The 17,645-nt window shown below is 42.8% G+C and overlaps 1 protein-coding gene across 2 annotated transcripts; it reads right to left on the bottom strand.

Annotated features, from left to right (window-relative positions):
• Positions 1–1,556: 1,556 nt before the first annotated feature.
• On the bottom strand, positions 1,557–17,557 carry tnfrsf1b (tumor necrosis factor receptor superfamily, member 1B). 2 transcript variants are annotated; one of them, XM_023837642.2, is made up of 10 exons: positions 17,210–17,557; positions 10,193–10,292; positions 8,826–8,948; positions 7,756–7,911; positions 7,272–7,365; positions 6,018–6,169; positions 5,490–5,570; positions 5,171–5,202; positions 3,340–3,683; positions 1,557–3,249 (listed from the first exon to the last, which is right to left on the bottom strand). In XM_023837642.2, the coding sequence occupies exons 1-9, from the start codon at positions 17,261–17,263 to the stop codon at positions 3,348–3,350; spliced, it is 1,128 nt and encodes a 375-aa protein (XP_023693410.2). In that variant the 5' UTR covers positions 17,264–17,557; the 3' UTR covers positions 1,557–3,249; positions 3,340–3,347. The 2 variants fall into 2 exon arrangements, with proteins under 2 accessions (XP_023693410.2, XP_023693409.2); XM_023837641.2 differs by having other exon boundaries at positions 1,557–3,683; positions 17,210–17,556.
• Between the last annotated feature and the right edge of the window lie 88 nt (positions 17,558–17,645).

The raw sequence follows: 17,645 nt of genomic DNA, 5'->3' as shown, positions 1-17,645 counted from the left end.
GCAGTCTGAAGCTGGTACTGTGGGCAACTAAAAACAGAGCCAGATGATAGGGCCAATCAGTTGCAAGAGCTACTAGAGCGGGGTGGGCATCATATCTGCAAAGGGGCGGTGTGTATGCAGGTTTTTGGGGTAACCTTTAGGTCAGCTGTTCAAACCCAGGTGTGAGGACTCTTCAGCCAATCAGTCCTCTAATTAGCGATCTAATTAAGGAGTTACAATGAAGACCCTTTTACACAACACCCATTTCTGGATAGGGTTGTCACCATGTACTAGAGCATTCTGAAGGATAAGGCTGCAGTTCCTTCAGGTTCCTGGTCAGGCATCCACAGATGACCGTCAGTCTTCTGCCATCTAAGAAGTCGGAGATTCACAGATATTTCCCAGAAAGTGCAGATTAGAAAGATCTTTGGCAGCTTTTCTGAATAAAAACCAGAAGTCGACACACAACCTCTAGTTTTTGTTGCCGAGCTGGATGTTGATGGCGCTCATAGCAAACCTCTTACCCAAGGTTTCACAGAAAGGAATGATATAATTAGGGCTGTCAAAATTAACGGGTTAACGCGGATTAATCCATCATCATGATTAATCTGATTAAATTTTTTAAAGCAATTAACCCATCTGCAGCGCAGAATGACTGGAAATCCCTGAAATGTCTTTGTCAACCCATTTCGGGCAGTTTTGGTGTGTTCCATTTGCCCTGGGAACTTGTATTCCGAGTCGGATTCCGAGTTTTAAAGCCGGAAGTGACGACATGCACGCTCCTGTTTCTCGGAGATCCGAGAAATGTCTCGGAGCAGCACAGAGGATCCCGAGTTCAGAATCCAAGATGGCTGCGCCTTTTATCAACAGAAGGGAAAGTTGTAGTCTTATACTGTTTAAGCACTACTTCTCATTTGTGGCTCATTAAATCGGTCGCACACACTATGCCGTCCAACTTCTCTGTGGACGTGTTGCTACGGAGTTTTATACGTAAAGCACCACGCGTAATGTGTTATCAACTGATATTGCTAACAATGGCAATTAACTGGGCTAGAATCAGATTTCATGATTAGTCGGATTATTTGTCGGATTTACGGTAGTTCGGGCTAACTGTAATTGAACGAAGATGAAGACCATTTAAACTGAGGTACCTTAAATCCGACAAGTTGTCCAGCTAACCAGAAAATCTTGCTTTTTGATATGGGCCCATGGTATAATGCACTTCTGTGGCAGATGGATTGCATCCGTATTCAAGATGTTCAATAAACATGTTAAGTGCATATATATTCCCTTTTTTCTTGAGTCTGTTTGCTCATGCAAAATGAAATTAATATAAATTAAAAATGAATTATATTTAATCGTGATTAATCTAAATTAATCCACAGCAACCCTGTGATTAATCTGATTAAAAATGTTAATCGTTTGACAGCACTAGATATAATATATCTTTATCTCTCCCAGACAGAATTGCCAGCTCAGACCTAGGGACTAACCACAGGAAACTGCACTTTGCAAAAGCTGGTTAGCTTTATAAAGCAAGGGCGGGGCTTCCTGTTGTAATCCATGAGCGAGATATGTTTCGTGTACAAAGATTTAATTGCTCAGGCAGTGTTTGCATCTGAAGAACAGAAACGTATTTAAAAAGCCTTCACATTGGGGTATCATATTGCTTATTAACAACAGTGACTATATGAGCCATACATTAAAATCAGAATCAACATGTAAAACTTGGACAAAAGGAGCAATAGCAATAACCAAAAAAAAATGCCCCAACTTTTAGCATTTCTTTTTAGGTGTGAAATGTTTAAAAAGATGATGTTAAATTTAAAAGCAACAAACAGAAAAGGTTACCAGTCATCATCAAGTGGACATTTGGTTAAATTAAAATATATTACAATAGGGTGATTTTTGTTAAAATGGGACAGATTTGCTTTCTGGAAAAATTTGTAAATTCATCCCTATGTCTTGTATCCCAATCTGATATCATTCTAAATACACTAATGCCCGTTGAACACTCCAAAGAAGAGAAAATAAAGTATTGCTAAACACATATATTAACCACAAAGTTTAACTGTCCAATTTTGCCAGATGTGCCATTGTGACAATACTCACCCTACTATACCAGTGGGGTTACAATGTTTCCATAACTGCTTCAGCCTAATGCTGATATAAAACATTTTATAGGATTAACATTAATATTTTACAGAAACTAAATGGTTTTCACTAAACTACTGTGAAGTAGTATCAAAATACTACAATACCAGTGTTAGATAACTGGCTGATAATTCTTTAAAAGAATTATAAAAAAAAAACAAAAAATAAGAATATAAAAAAGTAATAAGTCTTAAAAAGAGGTTGCATTTAAAATGATAAGATCGACGGTCCACCGTACACAACACACTAAATCGTGTTGCATATAAATGGCGACAAGATGCCGTCAAAATATATCCATTGTTGTCACTACAGTAGTTTAGCGTTACACAACACTAATGTGAAACTAAATGTTTTGTTTCTATGACACATTTTTGACACGTTCCTTATGAGCCATCCGTCTTGTGTTCTCAAGAAGAATGAATCAGGTCAATTTGCACATTAAGGACATTGCTTACAAAAACCTATCTATACGAAGGTGTTCATTTCTATACAAGTGTTTGACATAACGGTTGTTACAGTTTTTTTAGTTAAATACATTCCACTTTGAAGACTGCAGATAAAATCTCTTGTTTTCCAAAAATATCTCATCCTCACAGACTCAGTACAGGTAAGGTATACCTCTATTGGAAATGCCACTCCATCAAAGGAAAGTCTAATTAACCACCAGCTATCTGACTAAAAATCAATGAAACAAACACAATAAAACAAAAATAATGTCAGCCAATTGTTTCTCAGTGTCATGTAGGTGTATCTAGAAAATGTTCAAAGTGCAAGTGGCATAGACATGAAATTCCAAAACCGTTGCGTGAATGTTACCTCCGCACACCCTGTAATTGCCCACAGGTGAGCGATAGCCAGTCTTACGGTGTTTTCGGCTGGCCGGGGGCTGCGGGGCTGCTTAGGCTCAAACCTAGGAGCTGTTGGACAGGATGTAAGAGCAGCCTCTGCTGTGAGCAACACTGTGATGGTGGCAGCACAAGCCGGCTGGGCGCCTCAGCGCTCAAGAGGATGAGCAATGACCTCAAAGGCTGACAGAACCAGCCTCATGGTCACCTCTGCCTTGTCTGACCCCTTGTCTCCGCTGGTCCATTCCCTGTGTGCTGAGTGTCAGGTGAACTGAGAGAATACAAGGGAGCCCATGAGATGCTATGAATGCAAAGAGCAGCAAGGACGTCCTAAGCGGCTCTCAGCCTACTGCCCCCTTACCATGTCCATCAGCACACAGCCTTCCCGCTCTCCTGTACTGCCACCGGCACCTCCATGCCCTCATCCTTCTGAAATGTGTCAAGCATCTCTTCTTGGGACAAGGACAAGTTGGAGTCAGTCTTAATGAGTTTTCCAGGTGACACTGCTGCTGCCGAGAGTGGGGGGATGAGGTGGGCCTGGGTGGAAGCTCCCTGATGCAGGTTGATGGTGGTCGTGAAGCTGACGTTAAGTTTGTTTTTTTCCTTGGATACTGGCCCCACCCATACACCATGACTGGACTCTGATTGGCTGGAGCTGGAGGAGAAAGAAGGGTGCCGGGTCTTCTCCTTCGTTGGAAGGAATTTCTGGTGATGGAATTTTGTTGATGGGTCAGTGATGCAAGAACAGGAGAGAGGGAGAAGAGGAACATGAGGATAGGTGTATACTGTACATAGTTCTGACAAATGATTAATATTTCAGTCGCAATTAATAGCACATTTGGATGTAATTAATTATGATGAATCACACATTTAAAGTATATTAAAATGTATTGATGTATAGATTAACTATCCATCCATCCATATTCTATAACCTCTTGTCCTATGCAGGGTTACAGGGGGGTCTGGAGCCTATCCAGGAGCCTAAGGGCATAAGGCAATGTAAATTAACTAGATTTACCTAAATTATTTAACTATTTATATCAGGATTGGTTCCTGTCATGTCCTGTTGTGGCTCTCATTTCCTTAAGTTCCCTGTTTGGCCAGCAGGTGTCGCTGACCATCCCATTCTGCTCCCTGTGGTCTCCATGGTTTACCCTTACTCTTAGTCCCATTTGCCCATTTTAGCTATTTGCTGCCCCATGCTGTTCCATGTGTTTATGTACTCCACTATTGGTCCTTGCCTTTTGTGTCTTTGTTCTTGCCTGTGCACAGTCTTGTAGCAATTGTAGCAATGTTCCTGGTACCTCTGGGTGTTTGAGCCCCGGTGTTTGGTTAATTGTTAAGAACCCACACCTGCACCTCTGTCTGTCCTGTACCCCTGTCAGATGTTGCATGTACTTGCTGTTAGTTGATCCCTGCTCTGAATCTGCTTCAAATTCTGTGTGATTACTCTGTTTCCTTGTGTTTAATTTTAGTCTTCATTAGTTCTTGTGTTGCCTTCCTGTCTTTATTTAGAGCCATTTCATTTCTCCCAATTCATTTCTTGTTCCTTATAGTTCCCTTTTTCAATAAAGTTCTCTGTGTTGGAAGCCACCTAATGGATTGTCATCCATCCATCCATTTTCCAAACCACTTATCCCTCTGGGTCGCGGCGGGTCTGGAGCCTATCCCGGAAGCTACGGGCACAAGGTGGGGAACAACCCAGGATGGGGGGCCAACCCATCACAGGGCACACACACACACACACACACACACACAACATACACATACACACCATACACACACCCACCTACAGGCAATTTCATATCTCCAAATAACCTTAGTATGTTTTTGGACTGTGGGGGGAAACCGGAGTACCTGGAGGAAACCCCACAACGATACAGGGAGAACATGCAAACTCCACATTTGCAGTACTGTATTTGAAATGTCCAAATTTATATGGCTCCTTCATTCTACAACAATCATTTTACTGATAGCATTTAAATTAGCTGAAGGAATGTTCTTTCATGTCTTTGCATTTCCTTGTTTAAGGTTGCGTTATCACGCCCTGATATATAAATACTTGAATAGGTAGTTGATTTTGTTTTGAATTTTGCACATATATAGAAGTGTATAGCTCATGACGGTTATGGGGCTGTGCTGTTTATGTCTCAAAACGGTGTTTTCATCTGTTAAAGAAATGGTTAACCTACCTTACTGACTTCCTGGTCAGTGTTTCTTCCATCTGCAGGGAGGATAAAAGGTTAGTTGGTATAGAGTATTGTAAACAGCGGTTGCTTTGTGGAATTTCCACTGCCGTGTGAGAGTTTTCTGGGGCAAGAGACATGGCCTGTGTGTGACATATTTGCACTTAAAATAGATTTACATTTTGAAGGCTGACAGAGCGATTGCTGCAGGGCGTGTGGGGGCTTGCGGTGAGGCCGGGCGGAAACTCCCTTCATGAGCAGGTTATTGGTGGTTATTTGACATGTGAGCAGAAGTGTGGGGGCCAGGTGGGCTGTGCATATCTACCTTTTATCCTGCAGGCCAAGGTGATGGCTATGATGATCACCGTTAGCACAAGCATGGTTCCAATTATCCCGCAGATAACAACTGGGAGAGACACAAGAGGGCCAAAGGACTTAAACATGACAAACAGAAGCCCATACTTTCACTGTATTTGTGAAATACCAAAAAAACTTCCAATCCTTCTTGGAGCGTGAGGCACTTCCTGCTGGGTACTATTTTGTGTCTGATGTTAAACTGTTTAATGTGGTACGTGCAACTTTGCAATGCCAAGTTTTGATTTATATACTTATGAAACAGAAGCAGGAAGGGGATGCAGGATTGGTCTCTGTCACCTCGACGGGAAACATTAACACCCACACCCAAAACAAACATCTTCTTAAACTGTGCTGAGCAGCAGAAACGGAGGCTGAGTCAAACACGGAGCACAATATCTCCTATGCTCTTTCCGGGAGTCTATAGTCCTTGCGTAAGAAATACCCATGTGTTTTTCTCGTATGTCAGGTGAGAGCTGTAATTCCGACACAGGCTTACATATGGAGCCCTTGAATCCATCAGGTTTCTGAGAGGGTTCAGCGGGTCTTGCGGGCGTTGAGTAGGAATTGACAAGTCGGGTGGCACCTTCACACACTGTGTCTGCTGTGCTGTTGCCATGGTGAAGAACAGCCTTCCCTTGGGATGTACAGCTGAGGAACGAGACAGATACACATTAAATGGTGTGTTTTGTTAACTCCTACACTGTCAGAAAAAAGAATACCAATTTGTACCTTTGCTTGTCACTGGGGCTGTACCCTATAGGGTCTGCTAATTGTACCCTTAGCTGTAAATCAATGTACCTTTTAGTCTAATTTAAGGTACAGACATGGAATCTGAGGAACATGTCCAAGGTACAAACTACATTAATGTACCATCAATGGTACAAAAATGTTTCTCAGAATTCTGTATCTTAAAAGGTACAATTACCTAAAGCTATTGGGTACAATTGGCAGACCCGTGAGGGTACAACTCCGTTGACAAGCAAAGGAACAAATTGGTACTCAAAGAAATTTGTACTCTTTTTTTCTGACGGTGTAGTCACACATATACAAAGGAAATCGTATGACATGCACTGAAACACATGACTGCTTCTGGTGGTGACATGCTCTGACACCAGCTAGTCACTCATGCACAGGTGACATTTCTGACAGCTTATGCCAAACGGATGTGGTGACTTCAGACCGCGTCATCATCTCTCGCATGTACTTTGTTCAACCCCTAATTTTTCAACTTATAAAAACAACATTCTCATAATTTTTCATTTACAACACGGGTGGGGTTCCTGTTCCATGGAGGGCCAGTGTGGGTGCAGGTTTTCGGGATGACCTCTCAATCAGCCAATAACAATAACAAAACAGTGGTTCTCAGCTCCAGTCCTCACTGTTATTGGCTGATTGCGCGGTCATCCCAAAAACCCGCACCCACACCGGCCCTCCATGGAACAGGTTCCCCACTGCTGATTTACAACGTGGTCATCTACTTTAGATTGTGGTACAAAATGCAGAGTAGGGAATTTACATACCTAGTAGGTGGTGTTAACACGTCCGAGGTAGAAAGTGATTGGGAAAATGCAAATTATATTACTTACGAAATTTAAAAAAAAAACGTTTTGTGCGAACTCCCACTACAGGACGACTCTGCATGATCGACAAGATAGGAGATAGCTGGGGGGGGGGGGGGGGGCGAGGGGCAAGCCGCCTGCATTTATGGAAGCACATCCTCCTGTGTGTGTTAGCCCTGAAATTTACTTACTCAGTGTGTCTCTGGCACTGCTTGGTGTAGGAGTGTTTGTCAGAGTAGGTCCCAGGGTCACACGCCTTACATTTCACATTGGAGGTTGGTGCTCCTGTCAAACACACACACACACACACACACACTAACTTCAGCACCGATGCAACACAGAGCCTGCTAATTTGCAACCCATGGGTCTTAGAAGGACTAGAGATGTTAAGGCAAGAGGAGCTCCTTCTGCTGTGTAGCTTGTCTGGATTTGAAGCACGTTTCAGTTAGGTTACTTATTCTGCCCAGAAGTGTTCTTCTCTAATCTGAGATACTGTCCCCAAATTCCCTGTTGTAACCTTTGTTCTCTGTTCCTGGCCCTCAGCTTCTTCAGCCTCAATGTTCTGCACATCTGGACTTCTGCCCCCCCCCCAGCTGCCCTCAGCAGCAATTAAGGTGATTCACGTGCCTTCAGTTTCCAACAGCAAATACCCCAGAGTTTCCCCTCTGCCATTACCTTTCACGGAAACTCCCTGTCCAGGTGGGCAACTGGTGTAGCGACTGCACGCCTTACATTCCGCGGATATCACACTGCGGCAGTACCATCCTTCTTGGCAGCCACATATTGCAGCTGTTGTGCTTGTGCAGTTCTGAATATAAACTAAGTTGTCGTCTAAAAAAGAAAAAAAAAAAGTTCCCATCTCAGTTCCACACACACTCAGGTCTGGGCAACAGGGCCTCTTAGTCATCCCAAATACCCGGCTAAAGACATGCAGGGATTGTGCTTTTCAGTCTTTTGCACCAAGGCTTTGGAACAGTCTCCTGCTGTGTTCCATTCAACTGAGTCAGTTGACTCTTTTAAAAAGCAACTAAAGATTTTTTTTATTTAAGAAAGCGCTTGAATAGAGTTGACTAGTCCTCTGTTTGTATTCTGTTGTTTTTATTATTACTATAACAAGTAGTGTTCTTGTTAATACATATATTTTCCTTCTTGTGTTTTATTCCGATGGTATTTCTAAGTGTTTTAGTGCTGTACAGCATTTTCATAAATAAAGGCGATTCATAAATAACTTACTTACTTACACTTGAATTTTTGTATCTGTGGCTTGACATTGAGTATCATTTTGTGTGGTTAATTGTACTTAGCTTCTTTGAAGCAAAACTGTACACAGTACAAAAAACTGTATACAGATGAGTTTCGCATGGATACCATCACAGTATCTGATATGTTTTATTATTACTATTACTTTGGAGCAGAGGTGGGGAATCTGATTCATGGAGGGCCGTTGTGGGTGCGGGTTTTCGGGATGGCCTCTCAATCAGCCAATAACAGTGGATCCCCGGGAATGCAGTTGAGAACCACTGTTTTATTATTGGCTGATTGAGAGGCCATCTCAAAAACCCGCACGGGCCTCCGTGGAACAGGCCCCCACCCCTGCTTTGGAGACTTTTTTCTCTTTGTCCCCACAAATCTGAATGAAATCTGCAGATGCACACACCCTCTTCCAGCACCTGGCATCTAGAAGTCTGGGGCTATGATGAGGTAAAACCACGAACCTCATCCATTCCTTCTCGCTAGACACTCACCTGTCCGGCACGACTGGCATTTGTGACAATTTGCATAGTTCATCTTGTTGCTGAAGGTCCCCGGTTGACAAGGCTGACAGTCGGAGTCTCTGCCTTGGGTGCACATGACTTTCAGGCGCTTCCCTGGAATGAAGCAGGAGTTCAACATAAACAGTGTGGGACCATGGGACGCTATGAATGGCAGAGAACGAACATACACACTGTTTCTCAAGAAAATATAGAATTTCTACACAATTAAATAACTGTTTGCAGACTTTGCATGGTGTAGCAGCTCTCTAATATTAATATTTCTGCACTGAAGAGAACAGGAGTGGTTATATCCACTGCAAGTTCACCCTCATTTGCATTTTGGCAAAACAAAACTAAGCCACAGGAACAGGAAATAATTTAGCTTTTTGTTTGAGAAGAATAGTAAGTGCATAGAAGAGTGATAGGAAACGCATGTATTTTAACACGGGTGGATTTCAGGCGGTCTTGTTTATCCTGACGTTCAAGGAAAAATGTCAAGTTACTTCCTCTGTGAAGTTCCCTCGAAAATGTCATTCGTGACATGGCCTTTGCTCTCGCTCTCTCAGTGTTACATCTGCACACACTCATGAAGCAAGTGGGTTTTGTGAACCGCCGCACTCTCCTGGACTCCTGTGTTGCTGGGGGCCAAATGTGGACAGGTTTTGGAGCGGGTACCGGAAGACCAACTACAGGGCCAGCAGTGCAGTGGTGGCTTGATGGTTAGGGTAGCGCACTTGTAATTGAAAGATTGCAGGCTCGAATCCCCCACCAGCAAGTCACCACTGAGGTACCCTGAGCAAGGTACCCTCCCCAAGCACTGCTCCCCGGGCACTGAATTAGCTGCCCCCTGCTATGTCACGAAAGTCACATATGGGTCAAATGCAGAGGTCACATTTCGTTGTTGCACACTGTGTGCTGTGGTGTGTTGACAATGATCACTGATCTCTAAATTCATAGTCAACAAGGACTTTAGACATTACAGTGTCCAGCAACATGCTAAAAATTGATTCATTTAGTAACTAAAAGGGTAATTCCCAGTTTGCAGCACATTAGGTCCACTGTGAAAACAAAAGAAAAATAACTGAGACACCAGAAACTCAGGTTACTTAAAAAATTCCATTGTCTGTTTGGGATTTCCATGGGCTGTTGGTGAGTATTCTGGGTAACATGATTGGCATGACTCTGCATTGTGATAATGACTTGTGCCACCACAGTTTATGAAGTCTCGGGGTTGAAATAAACGCATCACCACAAATTCAGTTAGTGGAAAGCTGCAGACACGTAGATTGGCTGGCGTATTTGCTGTGGGGGGTGCAGTCAGCCAATCACACAAGAGGTCAGGAGCCTGCATGATTTACCTGGAGGACACTTGCTACAACACAGGTTTAATTCTTCATTCAAATATTCGTTGTCATTTTTGCATGAGGTACCTTCTGCTTGGTATGGTAGAGCACAGACCTGCAGAAGGGAGAGAGCACAGCACTTTTAAACAAGGGCACACAAGTGGAAGGAAAACAAAACCAGGATGGACTTCCTGAGTCCAAAGGTCAAAACTAGTGAGGAGGAAAAATCATCAAAATAAATGGATAAGATGTTCAAAAACCCATTGTTGTAACAATCTCTGTCAGGGTCTCCAACTGGTGTTGAGGAATTCAGACCCTCTCATTTGTGTGATGATCCAAGGGCTGGGTGTTATGGCCAGAAATGTCATCACAATAAAAATTGTCAAGTCAATTTTGATAATTTCATGATAAATGTCAAATCACTTTTTTCTTTCAGTTTAAAGGCTGATTTTTGCTCCTGAGTGACAGTTGAAGAAACCAGATGGTTCACTGCGGTTTTACACTATTCCTTATCGTCAGAACATGACAAACACCTGCCAAACAGCATTTCATATGTCACAAATTGGAGGTAGAAGTTGAAGATAATTTCAGTCAGGGCTGACAAAACACCGCCGCTCCCACATTTCCCTTTTGCCTTTATGAATTCTCTGTCGATTATTATTATGCTGATTTCCTGCGGACAGATTTTTATTGTGGACTTCCGTTTTGGATTTTGCTGGATTACACTTATTGGACGGATTACTCTGGATTTACCTGCTGTCCTGTTGAGTTGCTCTGTTGTTTTGATTGTGTTTGTTGCAGTCTCGTATTTGTTCAAGAAATCCCAGATTTGTGTTTTTACAGTTGTATGTGCTTGTGCATCCATCGAGTCACAGAGAAAGTGATGTCATTTCATTGTGATGAAAAACGATGTTGCAAACGGCATATTGGGTCTTATATCATGTCAAACGTTTATTGAGTATTTGTCATATTGATATCGAGGGAAATTATATTGGGATAATTCTCACTATTGTTTTATCGCCCGGCCCTAGATGGTCCCCAGAAACAGCTTTTCGCAGAGCTTGTTAAGCTGGTGAAATGCAGAGACCCCACTTTCTGGCACTTTTGAAGACACAATTTCCCTAAACACATATGAAACCTTGAGGAACCAACCCGCACAGTTTCCTATCATAAGGCTACAGTTACAATCTCCAGTCAACTTGAGCTTGATTTTATGCACCCTCTCTTGTAAGTGGAGAGGCCAACTGCATTTATGCCAGGAGAAATACGTTTCCTTCCTCCATTGATGGGTCCGGAAGTGGTGAAATGAAACAATACGTACTGAAGCGTCAAGACACACCTCAAACACGCATGTCACTGTTGGCCAATACAAAATGCCGAGCAAGTTCTTCAAGAAGGTCTCAACAGAAAAAGCTCTGTACTTACAGTTGTGGGTGACATCTGTTATAGACGTCATGCAGGGTTCAGAGCCTAGTGAGGTCGGCATGGCGGGGAGTGTTTGGTTTTTCTGACTTCCCAGGCGCCCTGATACCAAGACTCTTCTGAGAAACAAATCTGGCTTGTCAGGAAATTGGTTTAACTTTTTTCATCCCTACATCCTGTGATGCACAATGTTCTTGCAAAAGTTTGTAAGTGATCCGTCAGCTGAATACTGAAATGAGACAGCTGCATGTAATATGAAAAGTCGCTTGAGAACAGAAGAGCCAAATTTTGGAACAGCTTCAGGCTTAAGTGAAACAAGTCCGAAATACTCTCGCACACGAAGTGTGAAGTGGTAAGACACCACAAATACTTGGAGTATTTTACATGCATGTGTCCCCTCATCCAGTTTGGTATTTGTGTCAGAGAATCCAGCCCAGTGATCCACAGACCAGGGGAAGCACGTCAGCATCCAGAGTTTTCCTAAAAGGACACAGCGAAAGCCCTGCTGAAAGAATCACTTGAGGGTCCTTGGCATGATGAAATCAACAGCGAAAAGGACAGCCTTGCCTGTTTAACCTTTGCACCCTTGGAGTGGTTGGTTTGGTGTGGTGTGGACAGAGAAATAAAAAAGCCAGACCTTCAAAATTAGGTTGGAGTCCCCACTTGCTACCTAAACTTTCTGTCCGGTCTGGCCTACCTCTACAGCACTGATCTACTTTAAAACCTTGCTCAGCTGTCCTGAAAATGCCCCATCAAATTAGGGTGTAAAAGTCAAGCCTGAAGTACATGGCAACACAACAAATGACTTTCACAGATGACACTTTCACAGTCAGAGGCCATGAAACACAAAGGAAAATCATTTCCTCCGAGCGACGTTTGAAGTGGTCAAGATGAGTTAGAATGCGTTCGCTTTTAAAAATATAGTACATATGTATCTCTGCTGAAATTTTAATTTTATTTAACCTTTGATGAGTGGTTTATGAGCAACAGGAACAGTGATTGAAAATGTCTGAGGCTAGGCCTGTTGGTTTTTTTTTTTCGTTTTTACTGAGCAATGGGGTCATGGACTGTGCAGGTGAGGTAGACGCATTGCTCACATTGTTAGGCTGTAGGAATTATTAAAAATTATCTGTAATTTAAAAAAATAAATAGTAGGTGGGGTCAGCATCTATTTTTCATACCATCATACCAACGATTACAGCAGGATGTTGATGGCATTTTCAATGCTAGCCTGGGGGGTACATGGGCAGCAATCCATATTGCAGTTATATTACAATCAATTATTATATACAGCTACAGACATTTAACAAAACAATTTAACTGAATTCAAACAGAAGGTAAATGAACATCTATGGTTACGATAAACAGTTAACCAACAAAACTCTTAGATCAATTTGAGCAGAATTAGAACAATGGGTTACAATGAACATGCGACTTTGGATTTGCACATTTACAACATTGCACTGTGTGGTAACCACATTCCCTGCTGTGCTGAATACTCACTGGGATTCTGTATGTGGTGGACAGACACAGAAGTAATTGCGGGCTACAGGTGACAGCAACGTAAGGTGGGTTCCGTTAGATTTCCACCCGAGAAGATGGCTAGCAGACGGCATTTTCTTCTTCACTAATTCTGTGTGAAGAGCCAATCGCACTGATCACTGGCTACTGTTCCATGCCATCTCGCCTCCAGTGGCATGAGACGTAAACTACAATCACCTGATTAATTTTCTGGTTTAAAAAAAAAAAAAAAATGACACTACTTGTGGTTTTCCATACTTGATAGTGTGGTACTGGAAAACCACACCACCAAGATTTCTAAATGGGGCAGTATATTGCCCTAGTTTATTACAAAGTAAATTTCACTTGTGATGATCCAACAACCATCTGCCACAAATAAAAAAAAAAACCACTAGTCAAAACCACTCAGTCAGACATCACTCCCTGTCCTTTAGAATAAGATGAAATGCATTTTGGGAGTTTTTTACCCATCTTTTTTTATAGAGAGGTGTGTGACTCAGCATGTTAAGACTCTGCACCCATACTTGGAAGGTTTAAATCATGTGGCTGGCAAAGTGGCCTCACCACTGGGACCTTGAGCAAGGCCCTTAACTGTCATTTCTTCAGGGACAAGCTTACCCTGCATTGTCAACTGCATATTGCGTTGGATAAAAGCACCTGTAAAATCAATTTAATATAATTACAGTGGTTTCCTAGCACTCAGCCCCAGAGAGTGCTAACAGGAGGGGCTGGCAGCTAATTTCCTCACAGAGATCTGCTCTGGGGAGACAGGGAATAAACCCCACCCCACACAGGGGTAATCACCTGCACCCTCCTTTCCTGTGCCTCCTTGCCCACCACAATTCAAGAGTGAAAGTAATCGGGGGGTGGGGGTTGGTGAAGATAACATTAACCACAGGTTATCATTTCTGGCTTTGGATCACACAAACGTTCTGAGATTACAGTGAGATAAAGAGGCATTGAATACATTAGCATATAGTGCTCTTCAATCTAAGGGTTGCATTTAACAGTACTCTGATCATTCAGCCATTAGCTCTAAAAGCCTGATTACAAGGCTCTGCTGTCAAATGGTATTTATAAAGTTAATTATTTATTGCAGTTTGTTTTCACAAATGAAATGTTTAAGGCCTTTTCAAGGTCGCACTGGTATTTGCTGTTTTGTTTCACAGATTGCCACACACTGCAATGTTCTTCCTTCTTGTTAGCAGAATTTGTAAATAGCTTCAGTTTAAGGGCCCAGTGCTTCCACATTTTATATTTCCTGACTATTCTGGCTTCCTGCCACGACAGTTGCAATGGATGCTCCCTCTAAGTTGTCCATCGCATATGTGCATGTATGTGTGTGCACACGAAAGGACATCTCCTGTCTCGTACCCTATTCCTTCTGGGATAGGCTCCAGGCTCACTGGGATCCAGCACTAGATAAGAGGATGTGGACAGCAGTTACGGGGTGATTTAGAGTACAAATGCACATGTGGTACTCAGATGGAATGGATTCCAGAGGAGATTCTTTGAAGGAGCTAACAGTGCTTTAGCTCCTGTAAGAAGGTATAATACTTATGTATATGAAGGAGACCAGGCAAATCCATGAATACAATCAATGGCCTATTTCTACTGTAAGTCTGTATCTCATAATGGCTGCTCCTCTATGCATTGCACTGTGGCCTGTAAAATGGCCCCTGGTCCAGACATCTACGGATGAAACTTTTTTTTACATATTAAGATATCACATAAAAGAGTGATGCCTTCAGATATACCAGGGTGATTACACCTTCAAAGGCTTCACAGAAAAACTGAAAACCTGCCCGTTTCTCTCTGTTCCTTTGAGGTGACCCAATTGCCATCTTCAGATGAAGGTCAAAATCCACCTGAAGCAACTGGCTCAGCTAGGGCGGACGCCACACGAATGGAGTCGTGAAACGGAGAGATAAGAGAGGCATGGCAATTTCTCATAAGCGTAGCCGCTCCCTACGCAGAAACTTGCCAGCGTGCCGGAGGTGTTACAGGAAATCGTCGCTGAGAGGAAACCAGGCTGAGACGGGGAGGGCTGAAAAGAGACCTTATCATGCTCTTCACTCAGTGCTGTGTTTCTATAATACAATAATTCTTTTATGTTTGTTAGAAATTTTTTAAATAACTGCCCTGATGTGATTTCCCCCATCAACCTGAAAAAACTAAACACAGAAAATGAAAGACAAAGCTTTGGCTCTTGATCTGTTCCTACCGGAATCTTGATAAGACAAAGCAGTTTGCCTGTTCTACCACTGAAACCGGTATTGTTTTCGGTTCCTGTACTTGCGTGCCTTTTCACTTGAACTCACCGCCCGAGCCTTTCTCAGGCAGTCTGACTGTAAGATGACTGCTAGCCCTGCTGACGTCCGCGTTTTTTTCCAAATGTGTGGGACGGCGCCTGTACTCAAAGGAAACGTGAAGGCTTTCAAATAAGGGTTATCTATCTATCTATCTATCTATCTATCTATCTATCTATCTATCTATCTATCTATCTATCTATCTATCTATCTATCACCTACTTGCTGCCGCTGCTTATTATTATCCCCCCATACATACATACACACACACACACACACACACATTCTCTTTGTATGTATGCATTCCAATATCGTGTGTGCAGGGGAACTATATATATTCAAGGGAATATCTCTGCTACGTTATTTAACCAGGATCTAACACTTTCGTTGCTACCGCTACGCTGCTGATTGACTGTAGTTTAAAGCAAATCGCACTCTCCTGGGACCATTTCAGGCGGCAGCCGCAGACCTCAGCGCGCTCGCCTCGCCCTCACTCCGTCACAGCACGGTGCCTAATCATCCCCAGCCCGAGGCTGCCATGCTGTCAACGTCTGCATCACTCACGAAGTACTATAGGACTCCTGCGGTACATTGCCCATTAGGCTATTGAAAATTTACGGTATACTTGAGCGGACTTGACTTTTACAGTTTTTTATCATATAGTCCCCCGTCAAAGTGCGGGATAGCTGCATGATCTCCGCTTATTTTCTTTTTTACCGACCAGGTAGTAAAAAAACTAGATTGAACTCCGCTCGAATTGTGCTTTATAGAAATCTACCAAGGGGGAAGGTTTCTCCTAAAAAAGCATTTCTCTCTACACTGGAAGCCAATAACAGTGACACCGGGAAATTCCGTAGCCCGAACTCTTAACTGGCAACGAGAGAGAAAACAAAAGGTGTGTTAATGTGTCTTTCCCCAGCGATACCCCCGCCATCCCAAGCTCTGTCCAGACGAAGCTCCACTGCCGTACTCTCCATGCAGTCACTTCCCTCTACCACGTCTCCTTACTGGAAATCACATGGTCACTCTAAAACTGGCTTCCAGCCACATAATACAAAGTTGAGTATACACGCTTTGGAGTCTCAGTGCCCTTGCTAGATTCCAGTGGATTTCTTAAGAAAACACACTGGTTTTCATTGCGGAAGACAGCTCTGCTTTTATCGGATAATACCTGTTCCTTTCAGACGCGCTTCCTGACTATATCTGGGTAATAAACGCGTTTTCCCTTTCCTGCTGAGTACAGGATTGATCAGGGGATAGATCTCAAACTTGCTGATTGGGTAAAAGTTATATTACCACACGTGGTCACATCTGACAGCGGTTACACGCCAAGATCGTGTCCGCGATCTTATAATCACCCCAAATACTGTATAACTCTTATATAATTCATTTTCTCCATCTGCCCTCCTTTCTCATGTGTATACCACCAACAGTAGCCTACCTGTTTATCCCGCCACAGCGCCCAGAGAAAGCTAGGGTAATCACCCAATTTTCCCAGTACCCTACCCAGTAATCTTTAACAAATTACCAGCCCCCAAATGTCCATTTTTATGGTTTGCCCACATATTTAGAATATAAATAAATAAAACATATTTCTTATTTTTGAAAGTTTTCAAATGCACGCAATAAATACTGGGTGACAGACTGTAATGAATCACAGGAGAATGCTCACAGGGTAAGTGTACAGGCAGAGCAAATCACTTTACCCCGTAAGAGAAATAATCAACGACAGCCTTTCAAACGCAAAGCGGTAAGTTATTTATCTGCAAGAAACACCCACCTTATTCAGCTGCGCGAAAGCCGCAAGCCAGAGGATCAGGATTTTCCTCAACATGTTTTTTCTTTTCTTTTGAAATGCGTTCGCATGAAAAAAGCGGGGTGTGCTAGGGATACCTCTAGTACGGTAACTGGAGCGCCGGTCCTTTGAAGTTCTCAGGGGAGTGAAGAACCTTTACATTTCCTCCCGTAACTAATAGACTCAATTTGTGGTTTTATTAAGGTTTGAAATAAAAAAAAAACACTTCGGTAGCAGATTCTGCGACAAGCCAAGTCGTAGTTCAGCTTCTTCCAGGACAAATAGCTAAGAAATCGACATCAGGAAGTAAGCCTTCTCTAAGTAGGCAGTAGATTGATTTTTACAGATGCCCCCCGCCCTCGTCCACCCCGCCCCCGAAATTTGTCAAAGTAAAACTTGGTGTTTGTAAACCTTATGAAAG

The sequence above is a fragment of the Paramormyrops kingsleyae genome, chromosome 8, assembly GCF_048594095.1.
Source record: "Paramormyrops kingsleyae isolate MSU_618 chromosome 8, PKINGS_0.4, whole genome shotgun sequence".
In the NCBI taxonomy this organism is placed as follows: Eukaryota; Metazoa; Chordata; class Actinopteri; order Osteoglossiformes; family Mormyridae; genus Paramormyrops; species Paramormyrops kingsleyae.
Note: the sequence above shows the minus strand (reverse complement) of the source record. Positions and strands in the feature narration are given on the sequence as shown.